This window comes from Eubalaena glacialis, chromosome 8 (genome assembly GCF_028564815.1).
Source record: "Eubalaena glacialis isolate mEubGla1 chromosome 8, mEubGla1.1.hap2.+ XY, whole genome shotgun sequence".
NCBI classification, from domain to species: domain Eukaryota; kingdom Metazoa; phylum Chordata; class Mammalia; order Artiodactyla; family Balaenidae; genus Eubalaena; species Eubalaena glacialis.
Window position 1 is genome coordinate 69989113 of NC_083723.1, and position 22804 is coordinate 70011916.

At 38.3% G+C, this 22804-nt stretch overlaps 1 protein-coding gene across 1 annotated transcript in view; it reads right to left on the bottom strand.

The window, feature by feature from the left end:
* Positions 1–3757: 3757 nt before the first annotated feature.
* The window catches only part of COL1A2 (collagen type I alpha 2 chain), a 36121-nt gene continuing 17074 nt past the window's right edge, over positions 3758–22804 (bottom strand). The window contains exons 24-52 of the mRNA XM_061198560.1: positions 22441–22494; positions 21889–21987; positions 21450–21503; positions 20905–20958; positions 20696–20749; positions 20373–20426; positions 19347–19391; positions 18099–18197; positions 16794–16901; positions 16047–16100; positions 15033–15086; positions 14252–14305; positions 14101–14154; positions 13897–14004; positions 13467–13520; positions 12541–12594; positions 11385–11546; positions 10538–10645; positions 9760–9867; positions 9355–9408; positions 9159–9266; positions 8960–9013; positions 8478–8585; positions 7962–8015; positions 7733–7840; positions 7150–7408; positions 6548–6732; positions 5576–5818; positions 3758–4743 (exon numbers count right to left, since the gene is read on the bottom strand). Coding sequence (XP_061054543.1) covers positions 4597–4743; positions 5576–5818; positions 6548–6732; positions 7150–7408; positions 7733–7840; positions 7962–8015; positions 8478–8585; positions 8960–9013; positions 9159–9266; positions 9355–9408; positions 9760–9867; positions 10538–10645; positions 11385–11546; positions 12541–12594; positions 13467–13520; positions 13897–14004; positions 14101–14154; positions 14252–14305; positions 15033–15086; positions 16047–16100; positions 16794–16901; positions 18099–18197; positions 19347–19391; positions 20373–20426; positions 20696–20749; positions 20905–20958; positions 21450–21503; positions 21889–21987; positions 22441–22494 — 2751 coding nt within the window. The 3' untranslated portion in view covers positions 3758–4596. The remainder of the gene's footprint in view (positions 4744–5575; positions 5819–6547; positions 6733–7149; positions 7409–7732; positions 7841–7961; positions 8016–8477; positions 8586–8959; positions 9014–9158; positions 9267–9354; positions 9409–9759; positions 9868–10537; positions 10646–11384; positions 11547–12540; positions 12595–13466; positions 13521–13896; positions 14005–14100; positions 14155–14251; positions 14306–15032; positions 15087–16046; positions 16101–16793; positions 16902–18098; positions 18198–19346; positions 19392–20372; positions 20427–20695; positions 20750–20904; positions 20959–21449; positions 21504–21888; positions 21988–22440; positions 22495–22804) is intronic.

Below are 22804 nucleotides of genomic sequence, written 5' to 3' on the forward strand. Positions count from 1 at the left end.
CCTTGTTTAGAGCAATAGTCTCTGAAATGGGGGTGGGTAGGTGATACATGCCAAGGTGTGTGCCAAATGATCCAATGGAGTGTGGAATTTTCTATTTGTATTTATTTTCTGTCTTTTAACATTTTTTTCCATGTAGGTTTTATATTGCACATAATATATTAGTACAACAGTACACATATAACATTTATATATAAATAGATTAACAAAATTAGTTGTAAGAGCTCACATGTTTACTTATAGGGAGGCACAACTCAAAATTGATAGACTACCAATTCAAGAATGGTGCTAATTAAATTTAAATTCTAGTCTCTCCTCTCCCTAAACTGGAGGGCCAGGGATAGGAACTTAAATCAAGAGGAGATTACAAGTGACTGGAAGTTTTGGACCTAATGATGACAGGTAACATTTGCCTACACTTCATTAAGCACTTTCACATATGCCCCACTTAGTCCTCCCAGTGGTTCTGTGAGATAGGCACAGTAGGTATGCTGATGGAAATCTCTGAGAGCAGGTATGTTAACCAAATTCTCAGAAAACTTAAGACTTTCCCAAGGGCCCATGGCTAGTCGGTGGTGGAGCTGGTGTGCATAACCTTGGCTGCCGACCACAAATTATATGCTCATTTCACTGAACTGCAGGGATAAGTCAATCATTATGGGCTGTCTGTGGCCCCATTGTTGCAGTTACTGGTGCTCCCCCAGGCCACTGAGTTGTTGAATCCCTGGCTGATCCAGGCACAGGGATAGAAAACATATTTAGCTACTTGATCAGAGGGCCAGGAAGCTGAGCTAACAATTCAGCATTAGCTCTCTCCTGTTGGTACTGTAATACCAACATATTTCAAAACAGATAGAGGGCTCTGGAAGGGTTTAGATACATCTGTGTACAAAAAAGATTTACAATGGGTTATTAAATGGGAGTTTTGAGGCTGGCTTCATGGGAAGTGCCAACCACTGTTTCTCCCAAATTTCCCCTGGTGCCACTGTCAAAGGCAAAGTACTTATCTAGATGGATTGTTGTTCTGACCCAAAATCACATTTCCAACTTTTCGTATATATAATCCAATTTCTGAACTTCCTTTTCATTGATATTAAGTGGAATAGCATAAAAAAGTCTTTTGGCATTAAAGATAATAAACGTGTTCAGCATTGCTCAGGTGTCTTTGCTCTTTGCCAGTGCGTTAGCTGTATTGACTTTAGAATTTTAAATGACCAGACTTCATTTTTTTACCAGACTTCATTAATATCTCTTCCCCTCATCTTGGCTACCTAGCTCCTTCAACTCTCTCATGTGCAATCTTCTTCCCTCTCACACTAACACAAATTAGAGGCGGCTGGCCTTCACATGACCAAGGGCCGGGAGATGTTGTGAGGAGGTTCCCTTGAGTCTGGTGATTAGCCTCTGAAGAGGGGACCTGCTGTTCAAAGGTCAAGCCTTCAGTACATTTGCCCAGGCCCTGGAAACACTAACAGTGGACCTCCTGTCTTGGTAAGTACCAGACTGTTCTAATATGTGGCTTCTGGAAAAGAAACATTTAGCCAGACAGAAGGCTAGAAGTTGATATGAGATCTCTGGCAAGAGCTGGCCAGCTCAATCCAAATATCACTGTTACTGCATGAGGCTAAGGTCAATTTCCTGGGATTCCATCTCATTAATTAATAGTGTCCTCTGCTATCCTCAGAGGACACTTCGTTTAAAATTGTGTTCACACATTATTTTATTCTCTCTCTGCAATTGAACTGCGAGATCCCTGAGGATGCTGCTGCCTGGTATGGCTTTGTGCGCCCCTCCCCAGTGTCCCCCAGAGTGGCTGGGACATGGTGAATGATGACTCTTAGGTTAGGATTTTCCTTCTCTTTCAGAAAGTGGGTGGGCGGGAGGGTGACCACCCTTCTCCTGGAGTTGGTCACTCCTCAAGCAGGATTGTTTTCACTTGTGACTGCTTATTTCTTTTCATGATATTTTAAGAGTAAATTTGTTGTAAATGATAAAAGTAATATAACTACATTATAGCAGATTTGGATAATTTAGACATAAAAATCATTTCTATCATTACTACATAAATGTACCTACTCTTAGTATTTTTACATGCATTTAAAATATTTTTAATGACAGTGTGCTTGAATATTATATTTTAAAGATTGTAACATTCTATTACATTTTTTCTTTTGTTTAATTATCCTCGTAAATGTTATTGAGATACAAAAATTTATTTCACCATTTTCCTATTATTATCTGTTAGATATATCATTATTTTTTCCTCATTAGTATTTATTAGATATTCTATCATTTATTTCCTTATTGTTATCTATCAGATATACCATTATTTAACTATTTTCCTATACTAGTCTCATAAGGATGATTAAATGATTATTAAGTGACTGCTTGCTTAGGAAATCTGCCTATTTGGATACAGTTTGACAAAAGTCATTACTAACATGTAGCATAGTTTTGGCTCGTAGTTGGTACTCAGTAAATGTTGGTTTTCTTGCTTCTTCTCTTTCTCCCTTCCTTATACCAACTTTATCAACTTTATGGTTTGTTCTTGTACTGCAAGCCTGAGGGCATAGCATATGCTTTATCCAGAGATTTCTAACTGGTTATTATGTAAGTTTGTCTTGGCTGTTTCAATTAGTAATTTGTGGGGAGTACTAGTACTCTGATCCCAGAGGTTCAGTTTTTTTTATGTTGCTTGGTTAGGTATATTGATTCGTTCTTGCCAGACATAAAATGTTAAAACTACAAAGGATTGTTGAAATCACCTTATCCAGTGGTTTCCCAATTGGTGCATGTCAGAATTTTTCGAGGTGCTTAAAAGAATACTGATTCCTTACTAAATCTTAATTTGGTGGATGAGGATTGGGAATCTGCATTTTAATAAGCATTCTAGTGTTCTGATTTAGGTGGTGGAAGGACCATAATTTGAAGTTACCATTTGGTTAGCAGACCTTGCTAACTTTTTAGAGTTAATTTTAGATTTTTATCATGTTCAGTCTTTTGCTTTAAAAACTAATTGAATCTCGAGATGACTTATAACAGGAGGCAAATATTACAATCACAATTATGTTCTGCAACAGGAAATAAGCTCTAAATGAATCTTAACATTTTACTTGACACATTACTATGTTTAAGTGTATTAAAGATGTCATTGAAAGGTGCAGGGGAGGAAAATGAACTTGATTTGGCAGGTAGGTGTTCATGGTACTATTATCCACAACTGTCTGTGCTGATTGACAGCACACACATTACCTCTTAACAAGCATTGTACTCAGTTGCATCAGATTTAAGTGTATGGCATTTTTACTGAATATTTGAAACTGTTTTAGTTAATAGTATTAATTGTGCATAGACCAACTTTCAGCCACTGTTTCAAAGTGCTTAATGGATAATGAACCAAAAAGTTCTATGGATCTCTACTTAGAATAAACTTAGGTCAACAATTGCCATGTTGCTTAGGTATTATGTATTTTGAGTAGGGCAAATGTTTAACAGTTCAGAGAAGGAATCTTCCCCATGTTATAGATAAACTGAAACTCAGAAAGGTAAAGCGCTCAAGGTCATTTAGCCAGAAGGAGCTGAGCCAGAATTGGAGCTCAGATCTCCAGGGTCCTTGTTCTCTCCTCTTTCTGCCATACCAAACTGCCCTTTTTGCATAGTTCCTATCGAATGAGAAATACTCGGTCTAATGGCTGGTTAGAGATGCTATAATCCATATTTATACTGCAAAGAGCATTGAAGCAAGGAATTCTACTCAGTATTTTCTTTGGAAAACCAAACATGCTTTATTTCATTTTTTGCACAATTTATTTAAACATCTCACATATACAAAATAGGTACAATTTAATTTTTCTGCTTGTCCGAGAAACAAGGCTTCTTTGGAACCACGGGAGAGGATGAAAATGAGACTGGCAAAGAACAAATGCTGAATTTAAAGAAGAGGACAATGTTGGGCAAACGATCCACTTACTTTTATTCGGGAATAAGATGTAAAGTACTGATGTTAAATCAAATGAAAAAAAATACACAATACAACTCAACACAGGAGTATTTCTTCTCAAATTCTCCTAGCACCATCAACATTCTTCAAGTATCTGAAATACTATTAGTTAGCACCTTTGTATTCTGAACAAAAAACAGATACCTCAGCTCAACTCTGTCTAGGTCAGCACCTAATGGTGTGGATCACACTCACAGGAAAGTGTTTTGAGGTAGTTTACACCTTTGGAAGTTTGGGTTTTAAACTTCCCTCTGTGGAAGATATTCAAAAGCCACAAGTGGTGCAAATGTTCATGGTTTTTATTTTTCAATTTTTATTTTGGTTTTCTTACAAAGGTTGACATTTTCCACAACAAGTTTAAGAGTGTTGAAAAAAAAATTCCAAATCTTTTGGAGAGGGGGAAAGGGAAAGGGAATTAATTAAATCGTATTGCACAATGCTCTGATCAATCCTTCTTCTTCTCTTTTGCCCACAATTTAAGCAAGTAGATGTGCAGAAGAAATGGAAGGATTCAGCTTTCAGTTAAGAAAGAAGAAAAAGAAATGGCCAAGAGAGAAATTTTTCAGATTTCCTTTTTCTTTAATTTAGGTTGAGTTCATTTATTTGAAACAGACTGGGCCAATGTTCAATCTGATTTCTTGGTCAGCGCCACCGATGTCCAAAGGTGCAATATCAAGGATGGGCAGGCGAGATGGCTTATTTGTTTTATATTCAATGATTGTCTTTCTCCATTCATTTATCTTTTTCTGTTTAAAAAGAGAAGAAAAATATATATAAAGCAGCACTATTACAGAACCTAATCATCTTGTATAATATATAATTATATATTGCATACAATTGTATTATATAATATATAATTATATAGAACATATATTTATATATAATTATATATTAGATAATATTTATATATAATTATATGTTATATAATATTATATAGTAGATATTATAATAACCACTTTTTGGCTTATGTCCTTCTGAAGATGTGTGTCTCAGATCAACAAGTTTATCTTTGAAACGGTAGCATCAGGGCTGTCTTTACAGGGAGAGGTTTCCTACCAGTCTAATTTTATTAAAAAAACATTCCAATGCATATTCCAAGTGGTTTATTTCTACATTATCTTTTCAGGATGTGTGTGGTAGGGTGGCTATGTAGTACTACTATTAGTGAATTTAAATTTTCTTCAATTTATAGTATATTACAGAGAAAGCATAAAGAAAAATTAAATGTAGGCCATACTAATAAGTAAAATAAAATACATATAACTATAAATTACAGTTTGGGCCCTTTTAACCTCAAGTAATTTTAAGTTATGGGTATACATCGTCATTTAAGAAACTCATGTTAAAAGACAAATAACTAATACATGGAACTGAGTATATATTTCAGTATTTCAGAAAATTTCAGAAGGCAAGATCTGATAAGAATATTCTGAATTTACCATCTGAATTTAAACAAATACATTTATGAAAGAAAAATCAAATAAGTTAGGTCTCTCATTCATCTGTTCATTTAATGGTCTATGCTCCACTATCCCACTTCCCAAATAAATGTTATTCCCATATTTCACTATTACTTACAGAGCAGCCATCTACAAGAACAGTGTAAGTGAATCTGCTGTTGCCCTCGGCAACAAGTTCAACATCATTGGATCCTTGCAGAATGACAGCCTTTTTCAGGTTGCCAGTCTCCTCATCCATGTATGCAATGCTGTTCTTGCAATGGTAGGTGATGTTTTGAGAGGCATGGTTGGCCAGCAGGCGCATGAAGGCAAGTTGGGTAGCCATTTCCTTGGTGGTTACTCCTTCAACATTATATTCAAACTACAGAGAATAAGATGGGCATTCCAGTTAAATGAAGAAGGACTCAGATACTAAGAGTCAAATTTAAAAAAACAGTCTGGTATAGAGAGGAATAATTGACTCAGACCTGAACTTGTACTTTTAAAGGAAACTCAATTCACTTGTCTTTGAAATATAAGCTACCTAGAAGGAACATAAGAACTACCAGGCTGAGGCAAGTCATCTCAAAAAGGGACCTGTTTCAGATAAAGCCCAGATATATATATATACAAATACACACACACACACACACACACACACACACACACACACACACACACATATGTTTCTTTTTTAAAATAAGAGCAAGGCTATAGAGATTCAGACCCCTTTAGTTTTCTGTAATTCCCACCAATAAAGTTGATGAAAACTTTTAATTAGAAATTCAGAAAAGCTCATATCTTGAAAATACATGTGGCATGAGTACTGGACTACATGCTGGCCAGTACTCCTTCACACTAAATGACATTAGTCAGTTTCTCCAGTGATTATCAATTAAGTCACATTTGAATAATTACTTTTGAATTGTATGGCTATGTCTAATCAATCCATCTTTAACGTGCAATCTAGGATATAACCAAACCCAAGAACACAGCAGGTTCTTTTAAAAAGCCCATTTTGGTAAAGGGCTAAAATATAGATAATTAAAAAACAAATAATCCTGACAAGATATTATTTAGTAGGAGAAGGAATGTTTGTAGGATTCCTTACCTGGGTACCACCATTGATAGTTTCTCCTACCCAGACGTGCTTCTTGGCCTTGGAACTTCTGTACCAGTTCTTGACTGGGATGTTTTCAGGCTGAGCCCGGATGCAGGTTTCGCCAGTAGAGAAATCACAGTATACTTTGATAGCATCCATAGTACATCCTTGGTTAGGGTCAATCCAGTAGTAACCTTTAAAAAAAAACAAGACCCAGATCATAAAACCTCTCATTGAGTGGCACATAGGTTCTAACAATTACTAGTCAAAGATTCTGATTCGCATAAGTAACATTTTTGATTGTACTGTTATATTGTCTACTCCACATTAACAGGAAGAGGGTGGCTATTTTCTAAATTAGACAGTTCCTCCTCTCCTCTCCATGAAAATCAAATCAGGGTACATATTACCATGAAAAGGGCAAAAACAGGTATCAAGACAATCTTGAAAATGGGTGCTGGTTGGGAGAAGAAAATGTTTTATTAAGTGGGTATGATTTCACATAATGCAGTTTTTACCCAAATACCTTTTTACTCTAAATATCAGTGGGAACTGATGTTGAAAAGCCTAACTTGTGAGAAGGGTCATTCTGGTTGGACATCTCAACCTACCACTGCTCCATTCTGGGTGGCTGAGTCTCAAGTCACGGCATGTGCGAGCTGGGTTCTTCTTAGAGCCTTCTGGAGTAAGAAGAGTCTCAATCTGGTTGTTGAGAGATTTCAGAGTAGCATCAACTTCATAATCCTTGGGTCTGAGAGACGGTGGTGAGCGAGGCTGGTCAGCCCTGTAGAAGTCTCCTTCAAAACCGAAGTCATAACCACCACCACTTTGGCCAGGAGGGCCAGGAGGGCCAGGAGGACCAGGAGGGCCCTGCAAAGTGTAAATAAGAAAGAGGAGGCTTTGTATTTGGTTACAGTGAGAGAGAATGAGAGCAGGTTTTCCGTCGAGATTCACACAAAAGCATGTTCTAATAAGTAAAAAAGAATCAAGTTCATGTAAATAACAACTTGCTCCCAGGCATACTTGCAGGGATGGGCTTATAGAGCTCATTACATACAATTTTTATATATTTTAGAAAACATACAGAAGTGGGGGATTACTTTAATGTGTTGTTGTAATTGTCTTGGTTTAGTCTAAAGAAGATATTCCCTTAGGTCAGTGATGCCCTTTATTATTTCCCTAAATCATACTTACAGCAGGACCTTGGCTACCCTGAGAGCCACGAATGCCAGCAGGTCCGACTGCACCAGGATGTCCAGTGCGACCATCCTTGCCAGAAGGGCCAGAAGGACCAGCAGGGCCCTAGGGAAGAAGGACACCAAGTCTGTGTGAGCCAGCGAAAACCCCACAAGGGAGAAGAGGTCTGGGGCTCACTGCCTGCCATAGGCTTCTTTCAGAGATAAACGTCTCTTAGTTGACCTACCCTAGGACCAGCAGGACCCACAGTGCCAGGAGCACCTTGATCGCCATGATGACCCTTTAAAGAGAGAATAGGAAAATCACACTTTCAGAACATGTGTCGATACATAGATTTCAAAAAACTGAATGGAAAACTTTAGTTTCAATGGACTCTGGATTGAGAAAATTGAAAATGTAAAATGGGGCTCTTTTCTTTCATTATGTCTATTCAATTATTTTTTTCTACAAGCCATTTCAGAAGTGCAATATTAGTCATTCCTCTAATTATATTTATTTTAAGTGGGGATGAAGGACATTGTTGCCAGGAGATTTTAATATATGTATATTTCTATCTCCCCTAACCCTCACCTTTTCATGTTGGGATGAAATAGCATTACCTCTGAGCTACGGAGTTAGAGAACGGGAAGTGAATATGATGTAGGACATTTTAGAACAATACCAGTGAAATTGTGAGGAAGTTCATTCTGAGTTGAAGGACTTTAAGATCTGTGTACATGCTGGATGTCCACATTGTACTTACAGCAAAACCAGGAAGACCCTGCAATCCATTGTGTCCCTTTAAGCCAGGAAGACCTCTGGGCCCCTTATCACCAGGCTCTCCCTTATCACCTCGAATACCTTGTGGGCCCTATAAAGAAAAAGAAGGACAGATAGGACATTTACCTTTAAAAGATGACACTCACTTCTCCACAAATATTGTTCAATCTGTTTACAAAGATAATTCAAGACATGCAAAGGTCTAAAAGCCGTGTGGGTGCTACTCCCAACTCTTAATCTGCTTTAGTTGAGCTGTCTGTAAAGTGGCTAAGCGTTGTGATAATTTAATACAAATAAGAATAGATTTGAAATATAAGAGATTAAAAGGTATTTGTAGCAACTCTCCACATGGACTAAATTTAAAAATATATATAAAATCCAGTCTATGTATTATTTATCTTCTTAATGGACAGTGTGGACTGATGCTCCCTAACTGCTGTACAGAAATTTTCACCATGTACATACACTGGGACCTCTTGGACCAACAGCACCGGCCAGACCAGTGGGACCAGAAGGACCCTGTGAATTAGAAAAGAAAAACACAATTTATCAGCCAAGCCCAAGATCCTCCTCCCTAGGCCACCACAGTTCCCAAGCGTGGGGAGGTCAGAGGTAAACCCTGCTGAGGATGACAGCATTAAGGGACTGGTGTTTATAAACTTACAGATTCACCGCGGTTTCCATGTTTGCCAGTGGGACCCACAGGGCCTTGAGGACCAGGTGCACCCACAGTACCAGTGGGACCAGCGTTACCAGGGTAACCACGCTCTCCCTGCCAAAGGCAGAAATGAAGCTTAGCATCAATCTGGCCTGTAGTTTAGTCCCTTTTAAGTTAGAGAACAACGATGAGGTGTACTGACCTTGTGTCCAGCTTGACCATCGCGGCCTGGGGGACCATCATTCCCAGGGTTGCCCTGTGAAGACACCATGCCAATTAAGGTGCTTAGGGAGGCTCTGTAGCCCACTGGCCCCTACAGTTCAGCTGTCTGCCTTCATTACTCCCAGTGCCCAATGGAGAACCCCCTTTCAGGCTGTTAAAAATAGGAACAAGAACTTGCCAACCTAGATTTTTATAGAATTGGTTTTTTTAAATATTTTGGCCAACTTGAAGTATGCTACTTAAAGACTCATTCCCCAGCCGAAGTTATTTTTAGGATTGTCAATACTGGGAGTGGTGAGTACATGTAGACCTCAGCTCAGGATACAAAGTTACACACAAGGAAGTACTGCTAGGTTATATTTTACAAACCAAATGTTGGACTCACATCACGACCAGCTTCACCAGGAGCACCATTGACGCCAGGATTACCCACAGCACCAGGGGGACCACGGGCCCCAGTTGGGCCTGAAATGCCGAGAGGGCCAGGTTCACCCTAAAGAGGCAGAGAAGACAACATTCCTCTCATTGGATTGAGTGCCACTCTCATTCTCCCAAAACAATGTTAGCCAGGGGATTCCAGTTTTAAGCGAGAAGGTAGATTGAAAGTGAGTGGGCCACATAATGGTAAGAAGTGTCATTAGTGTCATCTTTGCCCTCCTCCTACACACTTAGATGGTCAGCTTTATGTACTTTTGGAATGTTGCTCTGTACAAGGTGAGTCTAGTTTCATCTGATTTTCCAAATAAAATGAATTCATAAAGTTGAGAGAGTTTATGGAGATTAGATGGTTCCTAGTTGCTGTCATGTATTAGGTTTAATGGAATGATTCAGAACTTCTAGAGTTTCATTCTTCCTACAGGATAAATGATGCTAGCATTTCATACTGCAGAGGAGTAAATGCAATTAGAGCTTATATCGTTTTTAAGCATGTAAAAAGAACAAAAATTGTTCTGCATAATGTTAAGCTGTGTCTTTATAGCATGTGTCTAAGTAAGGTGGTATTAAAGCTTCTTAGATAAGTGACATGTGATCTGTACAAAGAAAATGCCATGAATAAAAAATCTTAAGTGGAGTTATTCAGTGATCAATCTGTCACAGTTGAAGTGGCAGCTTTTAAATCTTTTCTTATGTTAATGAGAATAAGAATGGTGTCAAACACTCACCACAGATCCAGCAACACCTGGTAGACCACGTTCACCTCTAGAGCCTGGGAGACCCAGAAAACCAGGAGCACCAAGAAGACCTTGAGGACCTGGGGTGCCAGGAGATCCCTAAACAACAGTAAAAATACTGAGTATTACTGTAAGACCCTAGGAGATAACACAGGTTGGCTTGAGGCTTCTGAGAATGAGTTTATCCTCAGTTTAGAGAAAGGCTAATGACCTCCTATTAGTAGAACATATCTTTGGCTATCTTTTCTCTAGTGAAGACAATGAGTTTACATCTTGGCATGTTTATTTCTTTGTACCTGGTTCCTCCTTGAGACCAATGGAACAACATTTAAAAATATGTGTTTGGGATTAATGAAGCCATCTTGGAGTGAGGGAATAGAGTTCTTATAGAATTTATGCTGGGAAGCAAATTTTGACCTTGGCCTCTAACTGCACCAGGTCTAGTAAAGTCACATTTCAGAGTAGCAATAATACTGCACATTGCATGTTTAAAAAATTGGTAGCTTACTGATACTGATTAATTTACAGTAGAGTGACCACAGCAATGGGATGCTGTTCTAATCCCAGTACCAGTGAGGTACCCTCACAACAGCTTAAAGGGCTGTATTGATAAAACAGTGAGTTCCCTCACTTATTGTCATCTCCATCTAGTGCCTTCTGAGCATCTGCTGAAGCCATGACACCTCAATATCTGTTGGATAGATTTCCTGGTTCACCTGAGCTCTACTTGAGAGCCCGCAATACTCATCAACAAATATATGCCACCTGAAGATTTGTATAAGGGATTTATATTAATTCAACACAAGGTATTAAGAAAGAGGAGTTTGAAATAACTTACAGCAGTACCAGGCTCTCCAGAGGGACCCTTCTCACCAGCAAAGCCAGGAGGGCCAGAAGCACCTGTTTCTCCAGTTCGACCAACTGGACCTTGGTCACCACGAGGCCCACGAAGTCCTTCTTTACCAGCAGGACCAGTGGGACCAGGGGGGCCAGTGATACCCTGTGAGCAAATACATGAGGTCATTTACTTTCTGTTAATCATCACGGAACGGGAGAGAGAAGCTGAGGTTCTAAATATTAAGATGCAAACAACTTGAAGCAACAAAATAATATCCTGGTCATTTTGGAGAAATGTTTAGAAGTTTTAACAATCTTTCTTGTAGAAAGAAGCAGCTTTCATCTTCCTCTCCTGGGGCTGTAATAAAGTGAACAACCGAGGCAGAAGCTATGGCAAATGTCTGTGAGGAAAAGCAATGCTGTGCCACCAGCCACCTGGCATACTGGAATCAGAACTATGTCGAGTTATAAGAGCTAGCTGTAAATGAATGGGGATTTGGGTTTTGGAGGACTCTGCTTGTTTCTTTTTGAAGAAAGCCAATACAGGCATTTTGCTCATAATTGAGGAATCACATATGCTCTCAACTAGGTTTAATTAAATGCCTACAGGGAATGAAGATTTTTCTGTTATGAACCTGTGAAAGGATTCCAAGAAATCAACATCTTCGCTATTTTTTCTCCCTGAAACCTTAACCAGAAGACTTAATCCTTTGTAATTAATTAAATTCTCTTGAGTCCTGACAGGAGAGTCTGAATCAGAATTAAATTAGAGGCCAAACCACCTTTAAATTCAGGAACAATTATACTTTAACAATGGAGGCAGAATGTTGGCCATAAAGGGTAATTAGATATAGAAATATCTGATATGTGACTAAGACTGTTCTGCTTTTTATTTTTAACAAAGAGACCATGCCCCTAAAAGGGGACAAGGGGACTTATGTTCACATGAATAAAAGCCTCTTAAACTGATATTTCTAATATAATTTCTGATGATTTTGCCTTAATGATTCAGAAAAACTGATTTCAGATTAGGAAAGTAATAGCAAAATATTAGTAGCATGTTTTTCATAGGGAGTTTCTTACCAGTTTCCTACTAGAGGCTAGGGATTTTGGCTAGAGTAAATAAATGAAGACACATTTTGAAGTGATTTACTTACAGAGGGTCCAGGAGGACCAGTCCGTCCTGCAGCACCAGGGAAACCAGTAACACCCTAAGAACCAAGCACATTAAAATTCCACAGTCAGCACCAACTCCAGGAATTTGGGTAAGATGGAAATTTCTCCCTTGGAAAATCCTCAGTACATGTGACCAAGGATGGACCAAAGAGTAGGCAGTGACAGCCTCAGGTAGGGTATTATTTAACCAGGACCCCGAAGACCCTCCATCTCTACACATCTTCCTGACCAGCATGCCCCCAGTTGCAATGCCTATATTTTGCATTAAGGTTCTGATAGTTCTTTTCTGAAATGCTAACATATTGCCTGATGGTTGTAAAAGCAAGAAGACAAGACACTATACTATTACTATATATGATCTGTATATATTAATAACTCTTAACCACCTGGCTGGGTGCTAAGGGAATGGACACTGAGTAAGTAATTTTGTTTACAGAAGAAGGTATAATAAAAGACCAAGGGTATTAATTGCTGTCCAATGAGAGGAGGAAGAAGTCAGTGGAGTTGATTCCTGGGGAGCTTTGGGTCTCTAGGAAGTCAGTGTGATAGCACTGGACACCAAGGGAAGGGACCTAATCAGGCAGAAGAAGGGGGGCATCAACAAAAGGATAAAAGGTACCAAAGAAATATTTTACCCAGTTCACAATTAAACTACTTGGGGTTAACTTTGGTTATCACTACCTCAAGTGAAGTGGTAGCAACATACAGTGCACTGAGTTTCAGCTGGGATTAAGTTAACGTTCCATGAATCTGATCTTAACTTCATTACCAGAATTTCTTTAAATAGTTAGCTTGACTCTCAAGACTCTCATTATAGTCCAAATTACCAAAAATTTCCAAACTTTCAAGTTGTCCCTAATAGATTCTGAAGAAAGAAAAATTATCAGAATACACTGTAAATACTCACAGGGGGGCCTCCATCACCACGACTTCCAGCAGGACCAGGGGGACCATTTGGACCCTAAACGGAAACAAAAAAAGATGGTCAAATCAGAAAACAATCTTTATAAATGTTACTCTTTTCTTCAAATGGATCATTCCCATGTCTATTAGAATCAAATCTAGAAATGTAAAACGATTATCTGTGTTATATAAAATAAATGTCCTTACTTCAGTATTACCACCTTTATGGGTAATAAAAGAAGTGAGATAAAACAATATTTATGAAACTATTATAATGTGTAAAGTCGTATGCAAATGTTAACTCTTATTTTAAAATTGTCTTCTATCTGGTATGCTCCCTGATGTATAGCAGGCACTTGATTGATTTATGTTGAGTTATAAGATTTCATGGGTAACTGCACAGGCTGTGTTGACCATCAGTGAATTCAACTTACAGCTGGGCCAGCAGCTCCAACGGGGCCTGTGGGACCAGCAGGGCCATTTTCACCCTTGGGTCCTTTTGTTCCTCTCTCTCCTTTAGCACCAGGTTGACCAGCAGCACCCTGTTGGAAAGGAACAGTTACAGTTCAGGTGTTCCAACTTACTCTACTTGCTAACTTGGAATGTTTTCAGATTAACCTTCGTTACATGATACTCACAGCAGGACCAGCAAATCCATTGGGGCCAGCGGGACCAACCTCACCACGCTCACCCTAGGTGGGAAAAGGGATTTTAAAATGTCTTAGCAATCTTCGATTCATCAGTGTCTAGAAGTTATGAGTGTCTAAGACGACCCAGGTGTTTACTTACAGGGATACCACGAGAACCAGCAGCACCGGCGGAACCGGCAGGGCCAGCTTCACCCTATAAGGGGGCCAAACATGAGTGTGTCAGTGTTCCTCACACAAATGCTCCAAGAGGTTAGGAGGGAGAGGGAACAGGCATAGACAGTGGGCTCTTGTCAGAGTTTGCAGTTGCATCCAAAGAGATAACTAATTCACATCTCACAGAGAAAAGTGAAATGGATTCTTACTCTGCATAATATTGTATTAATTTTGGAGGGTGAAGTGGTATTGGTCATACACTTGCCAAAACACTATAAATCAGTGCCCACAATACCAGGAGGAGGACATTTTAATTTTTAGATGGACACAGGGCTGATCTATTTGCTGCAATTTGTGCAATACAATAAATAAGGTCTATTTTAAGTGGACTGTTCGATGTGAAATGGGCACACTATGTATATTATTGATTTTTTTTTTTTTTTTACAATGAAGGCTTCAAGAAGGCTCAGTGCATTAGGATATTGTTAATGGGCAACCCCGAAAGACTTTAAAAGACTTTAAAACAAATGATAGGGATTGAAGTATAGATCAGATACCTGGCACGTGTATAGGAAGGGAAAGAGAACTTTAAACACACAGCGTTTGTTTCTTGCTGCCCCATACTAATGGATAAGTTTTTAAATAAATGGGCTTTATACCAAGCCATACAAATGAATTGCCAGGGCCCTTTGGGGCCAGGGTGGCAGGGAATTTTAGATACCGCCATTGGCTCAGAGAGCTGTAACTCAGTGAAAATGCATGCTTACCCGGTCCCCATTGGCTCCAGCAGGACCAGGGGCACCTACAGCACCAGGAGCACCCTAGTACCAAAAAGAAAACAAGTCTTGTTAATAACACCCCCATACCGTCAAAAGTGACCCTTGCTGTTTCCCCTTGCTGTGCTTATACAGTGACTGAACACTTTTACTGGACACTCTGGGTGGACATCAAGAAAGCCTTTGAAGCATTTCAGTTCTAATTATCAAGACTATTAGAAGGCACTCTCAGGAGGAGAGTACCCTAGTGGTGAAGGTTATGGAACTAAGTCACGGGCAGGTTAGGAACTGGGGAGATCTGAAGTCTCTGCTCTTGTAAAATTCCCTGGAGAGTAGCAAATGACTAGCCTTGCTAAGAACTGTGAGGACTGTGTGAGTCAGAGAAAGGATATGATGAATGTGCCACAGGGAGTTATCAGCCCTGAGGGAGAGGTGAGAAGAGCCCAAGTGGCTTATGGCCTGGAACAGCCATGATATCAACACTCTAGGTAGGATTATTATACCTTTATGGGATTATCATTGGCATCTCCAAGGCATTAACAGTTAATCTTTGGGGCTGCTCTTTGAGTGATAAATTCTTAGGGTATACATTTGAATAAATAGGACCTTATTAGAGGTACTGGCTTCCTAAAATGTAAGAATTATTGTTTTTTTTTAGACCCTATGATAACTTAAACAATCATTTAATGTTCTATTAAACCTAGAGATTTTGGATTGTAGTTTGTACTTGGTATAGTTAACACTAAGGAAGGTAGAAAATTCAGGCTATGATTTGCAAGGGGATAAGTCCTCATTTGAATTTTTCTTTTGGAACATGTAAAATGATATTATTAGTCATAGATCCAGGAAGGAATGGAATACTCTTTTACAAAACTTGAAGCCCCCTTTTGTCAGTTCAGTTTTGGAAAGCTTCTCAACTCAAATTGAGTGAAATGTAAAACAAAACAAAACAGAACAAAACAAAACAGAACAAAACAATCTGAGCACCAACAGAATTCTACTCACACGAGCACCATCTCTGCCGTGGCTACCAGCATCACCTCTGAGACCAGTTTCACCCTGAAAGTAAAAAGCAAGAGCAACTTTTTGTCTTCCGGCCAAATTTTTGAATCAAAATTAATCCGCAGTTTTTTTTTTTTTACAGAAGATGCTATAATACTTTTATTCATTTAAGATCTTTAGTAATGTTTTGATTCCCTACCATTCTATAAAATATTGAATGAGGAAAAAAATAAGGAAAAAATAATTCAAGGCCCTTTCCAGATTAGTGTTAAATATTCTTTTCTAATTTCCATACACCCTCCTGAAGTGTAATCAAGCAAGGTACAAATTCATGTGGACAGAATTATAAGGCAACATCACAATGGGCTTCAGTGCCTGATCACTCTTATGGCATAACTAATGCAGCAGCACGGTTGACAGCTGTTCAGTATAGCTTCTTCCCATTAATTAGGGCAGGCTGAGGCATTATTGTTAGTGGCATTAAAATGAGCCTCATGTATTACTCAACACCATCTGTTTGCGTGAAATTCCATGGTAGCAAGGAATTTTGCCAGATTAGTGAGTTTAGAAATGCGTAGGTGCTAGGTGGCAGAGGGACATGTATATAGATAGATATCAAAATGCTACCAGACCACCTGCCAAGAACTGTAAAAAAAAAAAAAAAAAAAAAAAAAAAAGGTTGACCTTGCACAGCCTTCTTTGTGAGAGTTCATCAACAATATGTATTGAGGTCAAACACTGAGAGGCTACCTTTTCTCCCTTGCCTCCAGGTATGCCAGCAGCACCCCTTTCTCCTGGGAGTCCACTAGGACCAGATGGACCAGCAGTGCCTGGGGCACCAGCCACACCAGGTTCGCCCTTGAATCAAACACACATGAAATCAGTTATTTCTGTGGTACAAGAAGAAAATGAAGAGCCAAACTCTTGAAGCATTCCAATTTAAACATTTCATGGATAGCATGCTCGCCTGCTTAGAGACACAAAGGAGGCCTACTGAAAGGAGGGAGAATATAACCCAGGGAGATGCTGTTAATGACACGGTGACTAAAGAGAAGAGGGTAGTAGGATGGGTGCCTGTGATTTTTCTATGACCTGCTCCCGGTCCTCTTAAGGAAGTCAGGCATGGGAGAGAAGAGGGTACGACAATGGAAGGCAGAGAGTGAAAAATGCCCACAAACATTTTTCAAGGTTAAGTCTCTTAGCTCAGACAGGAAATGTGGAAAGAGATCTCATCAACTGGGGAGATGTTTACATTCTAATCTTCTTAAAGAGTGTGGACTATAGCTTCCATTTTTCTATAAAACCTTACAATTCCACATACTTAAAACCTGTTGACTCGCTCCTGAGATAAAACCCTTTGAAAGTACTTTCTCACAGAACCAATATTTCCTTTCTTACTTCCTCTCTCCCACTTACCTTATTTTTATTTTTTCCAATATCCTTCCATATACCAAAACAGCCTTTTATAGCAAATCTTTACCCCTTAAAGGTAAGAATCAGAAGTAATATAAGTTACCTTCTCTTTATTGTGGTTGAAGTAATCTGTTTTTCAGAAATGTCTAATTCCATCTATTTTAAGATCTAAACCACAGATTCTATTTTGAAACACAAGTTTTCAGGCTTATGTTTTTGGGATGAATGTACTGTCCAGTTAATTTTTATCATCATAAAATTCTCTTATTATTAAAATTGAGATTACTTTTTGAAATTTTACTTTATGAAGTAGGATGTTGGGAAGGTACAAGTTCATTCTCTAAAAATAGTGTCCAAATGTATACGATGTTTCTAGATTAAGACAAAAGTATAAATAGTGTGATGAGAAAAGAGTGAAAACCCATACTAATTCATTTATGTGTGTAGAACACTGGGGTTTTGCCTCTTTTGGAATAATTCAGGTCTGTTGGAATCAGATTATTATTTACTGAGGTGGAAATCATCACAGAACTGGAAATAAATTAAAAAAAAAATCTGAGAAACAATTCATTTACTACTGTACAGGATTTACTTATTCTAGAGCACACTGGGCCAAACCAGCAATATGTAACAAAGTTTTACCTTGTTCCCATCAGGCCCTGCAGGTCCAGAAGGACCTCGGTTTCCAATAGGCCCAGCAGGCCCAGCAGCACCACTTTCACCTGGGGGACCACGCTCCCCCTGTGAAAAGGGGATTAGAAGAAGTGTTACACTGTTCATCATTTTCAGAGATACCATTTTACACATTAGAGTTCACACTTGTTTAGCTTTTGAATCCTAGTTCTGCCATTTACTAGCAAATTATAATGATTTTTCCCTTAATTTCTCTACTAGTAAAATGAAAGGGATGGGATGAGATAATCTCTAAGGTCTCATTCAGCTCTAATGTTCTATGGCTACAACTCCAAAATTTGTTGCTTTTGGAGTATAATATTCAACTTTTGGAATTCATTTCCTTTTTTTGTGATAGGTCCATAGGTAAAAATAGATGCCAGTTATGCACAGTAGCATCATTTTAAGTGAATAGCAATGCCAGATGTAAATAAGATTAGATATTTCGTATCTATGCTCTCTTTATACAATTGCATGCAATAGTGATGTAACAGCTATAATATAGTTAACAGAGAATATATGTATGAAAATGTGTGTATGTGTGTCTATCTATCTAAATATTTCCCAATTTGCATGTAAATATCACTACAACATAGTATTCTATGGTCCAGAATATTTAACATGTAAGTTCACATTGCAACTGTTTCAAAGGCCCTTGTTATAATTTGGTTCTATGATACTATGGTTCTATGACAGTAAATTTGTTTGGGCATCCTAGCTATATGGTAACTAGCCACAAAACAAGATACTTTAGGGGCCAACTAATCTTTCCAGTTATTCTAATGACCACAGACAAACGACATCAATTTATTTAATATTTAAAATAAAAGTAGGCTCATGATTTCAGCTTTTAGACTTTGAACACCAACACACGTTGCAAAATTTGATTTTAAATCTTAGTAAGATATTACTTTTCCTTAGCTCAGGTCGAGCCACTGTCATAAATATATCATACTTGTTTGTATAAATCACTGAATATAATACATATATTAGTTCATTTATGTTTCTTATAATCCTGTGGTTTTTGAATAAGAAATATGAGCAATTGCATAAAAAGTCTACTATCAATTTAGAAATTGAATGTTCTCTGCAGATTATGTTTGACTACAGAAGAGTGTCAGGAATTTGCTGTTACAAGGTCATCAATAGTTTTTAGGAGAAGGCACTATTTGTTTTAAAAACATTGCGAGAAGTTTATGAAAGTTAAGTAACACTTACTCTTGGACCAGCAGGACCAGGGAGACCAAATTCACCAGGGATACCCTAGGCAAAACATGAGAATAAATAAAGTGTGAAACTTATGTATGTTCTCTAAATCCACTTATGTTTATGATATTTAGAAAAGTTTTGAGAGTGAAATAAAGCCAGATAGGCTCTACCTACGTGAGTGTATAAGTACACAGGCTATTAGGAACAAGAGAGCTTTCGGTGGTGTACGGAAAGATTTAAAAAAAGTGAGAATTCCACTGATATTAAATATATATCTATCCTAGAACCTGGTATCAGAAAATTTTACTCTCTCATTATTTGGTTTATTGCTTTTTAAAAAGTGACAAAAGACTATCTCCTTTGATAATATAATAAATAATGATGATGAACAATATCAGACATTGCCTATTTTTAGTTATATAACAGACTGCTTTCTTAATAGAAATGATCATATTCTGCATATTACCTAGTTAATTGTATACCCAAGTGTATCTCCTTTATTACTGACCAGCTGTCTCCTTAATGTGCCCCACTGTTGACAAAGGAGAGCAGGCCACAGAATGTAACTGAATTGAGGCACATTCATCACAATTACAGATAAAATGACTCAGAACTCATGCCCTGATTGTGAATAGCAGTGTCATGTCTGAATGCCAAGAAAAACATTAAAAGCAATTTTTCAGGGTCTAGTTTGATGGAAAATCAGTGCATTTATTTTTTTTACTATGGAGAGGCAAATAATTTGTATTTTAACATTACCAAGAACAATACAAAAAGTAAGGCTATTAAATGGAATGTTCATGATATTGTACTTCCATAATGTGATGTTTCATTCAATCCTCAAAACAAAGTAATTTGAATGAAAATGAGTAACTTGGCTCATTCTCTCCATCAGTACCAACATATGTAGAACACTATCATTAACATATGAAATATGAAGTTTCCTTTTGCATATTATAATTGCACTGCAGTAGGGTATTAAACAGAGGGAAAGTCCCAAGTTTAGGCGAATTTACTATCACTTGTTTTACTCACCCTTTCTCCTGCTTTGCCAGCTTCACCAGCTGTACCTGCAGGGCCAGGCAGACCCTAGATGAAAAAAAGACAAACCTCAATCTTTATGGCTATATTTGGGGGATTTTCTAATAATTGGTTTTTTGGGGAAATAGCTAATATCAACATGATCACTAACTATTATGTGTTATTAAAGGATTACAGAAAAGTTTGCCTTGAAAAAAATGTACGCTTCTTTGCTTCAGTTCTGAAACCATGTTCTGTGTGGCGGGGAGAGTGTTATAGTGATTTACAGCTGGAGAGTCTGACCAAAAGCAGTAGTCTGTATGTTTCAGCTGACTTACCTGGAAACCTGGAGGACCAGCGGGACCCTGTTCACCTTTTCCACCTGAGACACCCTGAAAGTGATAGGAAAGATTACATACATAGAGATACATGCCACCATTGCTATCTAGCTACATAACTTTTAGACTGGAAAAAAAAGAGATGGCCATTTTTGTGGGACTAGATTCATTTTAGTGCAAAATAGAGCAAGAGTGAGAGAAATACTCACCTGTAGTCCAGGAGGTCCCTGAGCACCATTGTTTCCTTCAGGACCTGCAGCACCCTAAAATGTTCAACAGAAAGGCTCAGAGTTAGTTGCCTGTGAGTCAGACAATTTAAGATACCCCAAAGCCTCCCTCATGTATTACTTCCTCACAACAAACCTTGTTATTTCAGCATGAATTAAACACATTGTGGCCAAGGCCCAAATACTACCTACTAACTTGTGATATGGCTCATAGGAAGTCCATGGATGAAGGGCAATTTATGAAAGTCAGAATGCTACTAGCATATTCATAGCCTTTTAATCACAAAATGAATTAAATAAAAACCAAATGCATCCATAAGTATTTTTGACTTAATATACATTCTGATTCGTCATAGCTCACTGCCTTATAAGTGTGGTTAAAGAGAAAAGACATTTTGTGATGGTAAAAGGAAGCTTGGGGATGCCATCTTAGAAAGAAAGTGATGGAATGATATCAGGTGGCCTCAAAAGATGTGTATCCTACGTGAATACTATGTGGATAGAGCCGCAGAGAAGTTAGTACCTACCCGAGGACCGGCAAGACCCGCATGACCTTTTTCACCATTTTTGCCAGGATCACCCTATAATGAACATTAAAAAAAAAAATATTTAATGTCAAATTAACCATGACAATTTTGAAATGTGAATTTCTTGCCTTTTTTCTTTTTTTAGATTCCTAGTCCTTGAATTCTGTTATTTAAGGCATGATCCATCATCATGCAGCTCCAGATACAATAAAGTACACTTAATGTCTGCAGGAGCATATGACTCAAGATGTGGATTTTCAGCAGGAGCACAATGATACACTGGAGGTCAACTTTTGTTGTGGTAAGTGGCTTGCAGTTTTCTTGTGTTGAAAGGAACCCCCTTGAGGTACAGTGGACTGAGGCAGGAGAGAAATAATAAGAGTTTTGGTGAAATGTGGCAAAAAAGTGCCAAGGGAGAAGAGGTCGTGGTGATTCTTACAGTGGGGCCTTTGGGTCCAGGGAATCCGATGTTGCCAGGCTCTCCTCTTGCTCCAGCCGGGCCAATTGCTCCAGGCCTGCCATCAATACCAGGGAGGCCCTGAAACCAGAGTTTATTTAAAGTTTACTCAGCATCAACAGGGCCTCACAACCTCAAGCTTGTGATGTTGCCACAGGATGAAACAGAATCATCTTCTGATTGTATAGAGCTTCCTGTATAAAGTGTCAATAAATTATGAATCCACTTTCCTTTTCTAAATAGGATGTCAGTACATGCACATCCAAGTCAATCTCATATGTACACAATTCCCTCTTTCTCCTCTCTTTTCATACCCTTGTCACCCTCTTCAATATTCCCTGCCATGTTTTTCTTTTTCCTTCTCTCCTTTTGCTCCTGTGTTCATTTGGACTCTGTAATTACAATCTATTACTTTTCATTCTCAGATATGTATGTGGCTAATATTTATTTTCAATGTGTTCACATATAAATAAGCTACAGGAAACACTTGATAAGGGTGCAATAAGTGTCCTTGAAAATATAAGCGATACTTACCATTGGACCTTCTTTACCAGCTGGGCCAACATTTCCAGGGGAACCAGGAAAACCCTATAAAATAAATGAGGATGCTTTCCTATTGGCACTTTAACACATATACTCAAGGCTCCAATTAATTGAAATCTCACAAAAGCACTTTCCCCCCACTTTTTGTTTGTTGACTAGGGCAAAACATTAGGGGTATTAGCCACTAGCTGGGAGGTATGAAAGAGCTCTGAAAACTTTCTTCTTTCTATTTTTAATGCCTTTCCTTTTACTGAATTTTAGTGCAACTGATCCATTTAAAGATATCTCAAGAAACTGTTGAGCAACATACTATATGTGCAAAATGTATATGTTTTTTACCTTAGAATAGAAAAAC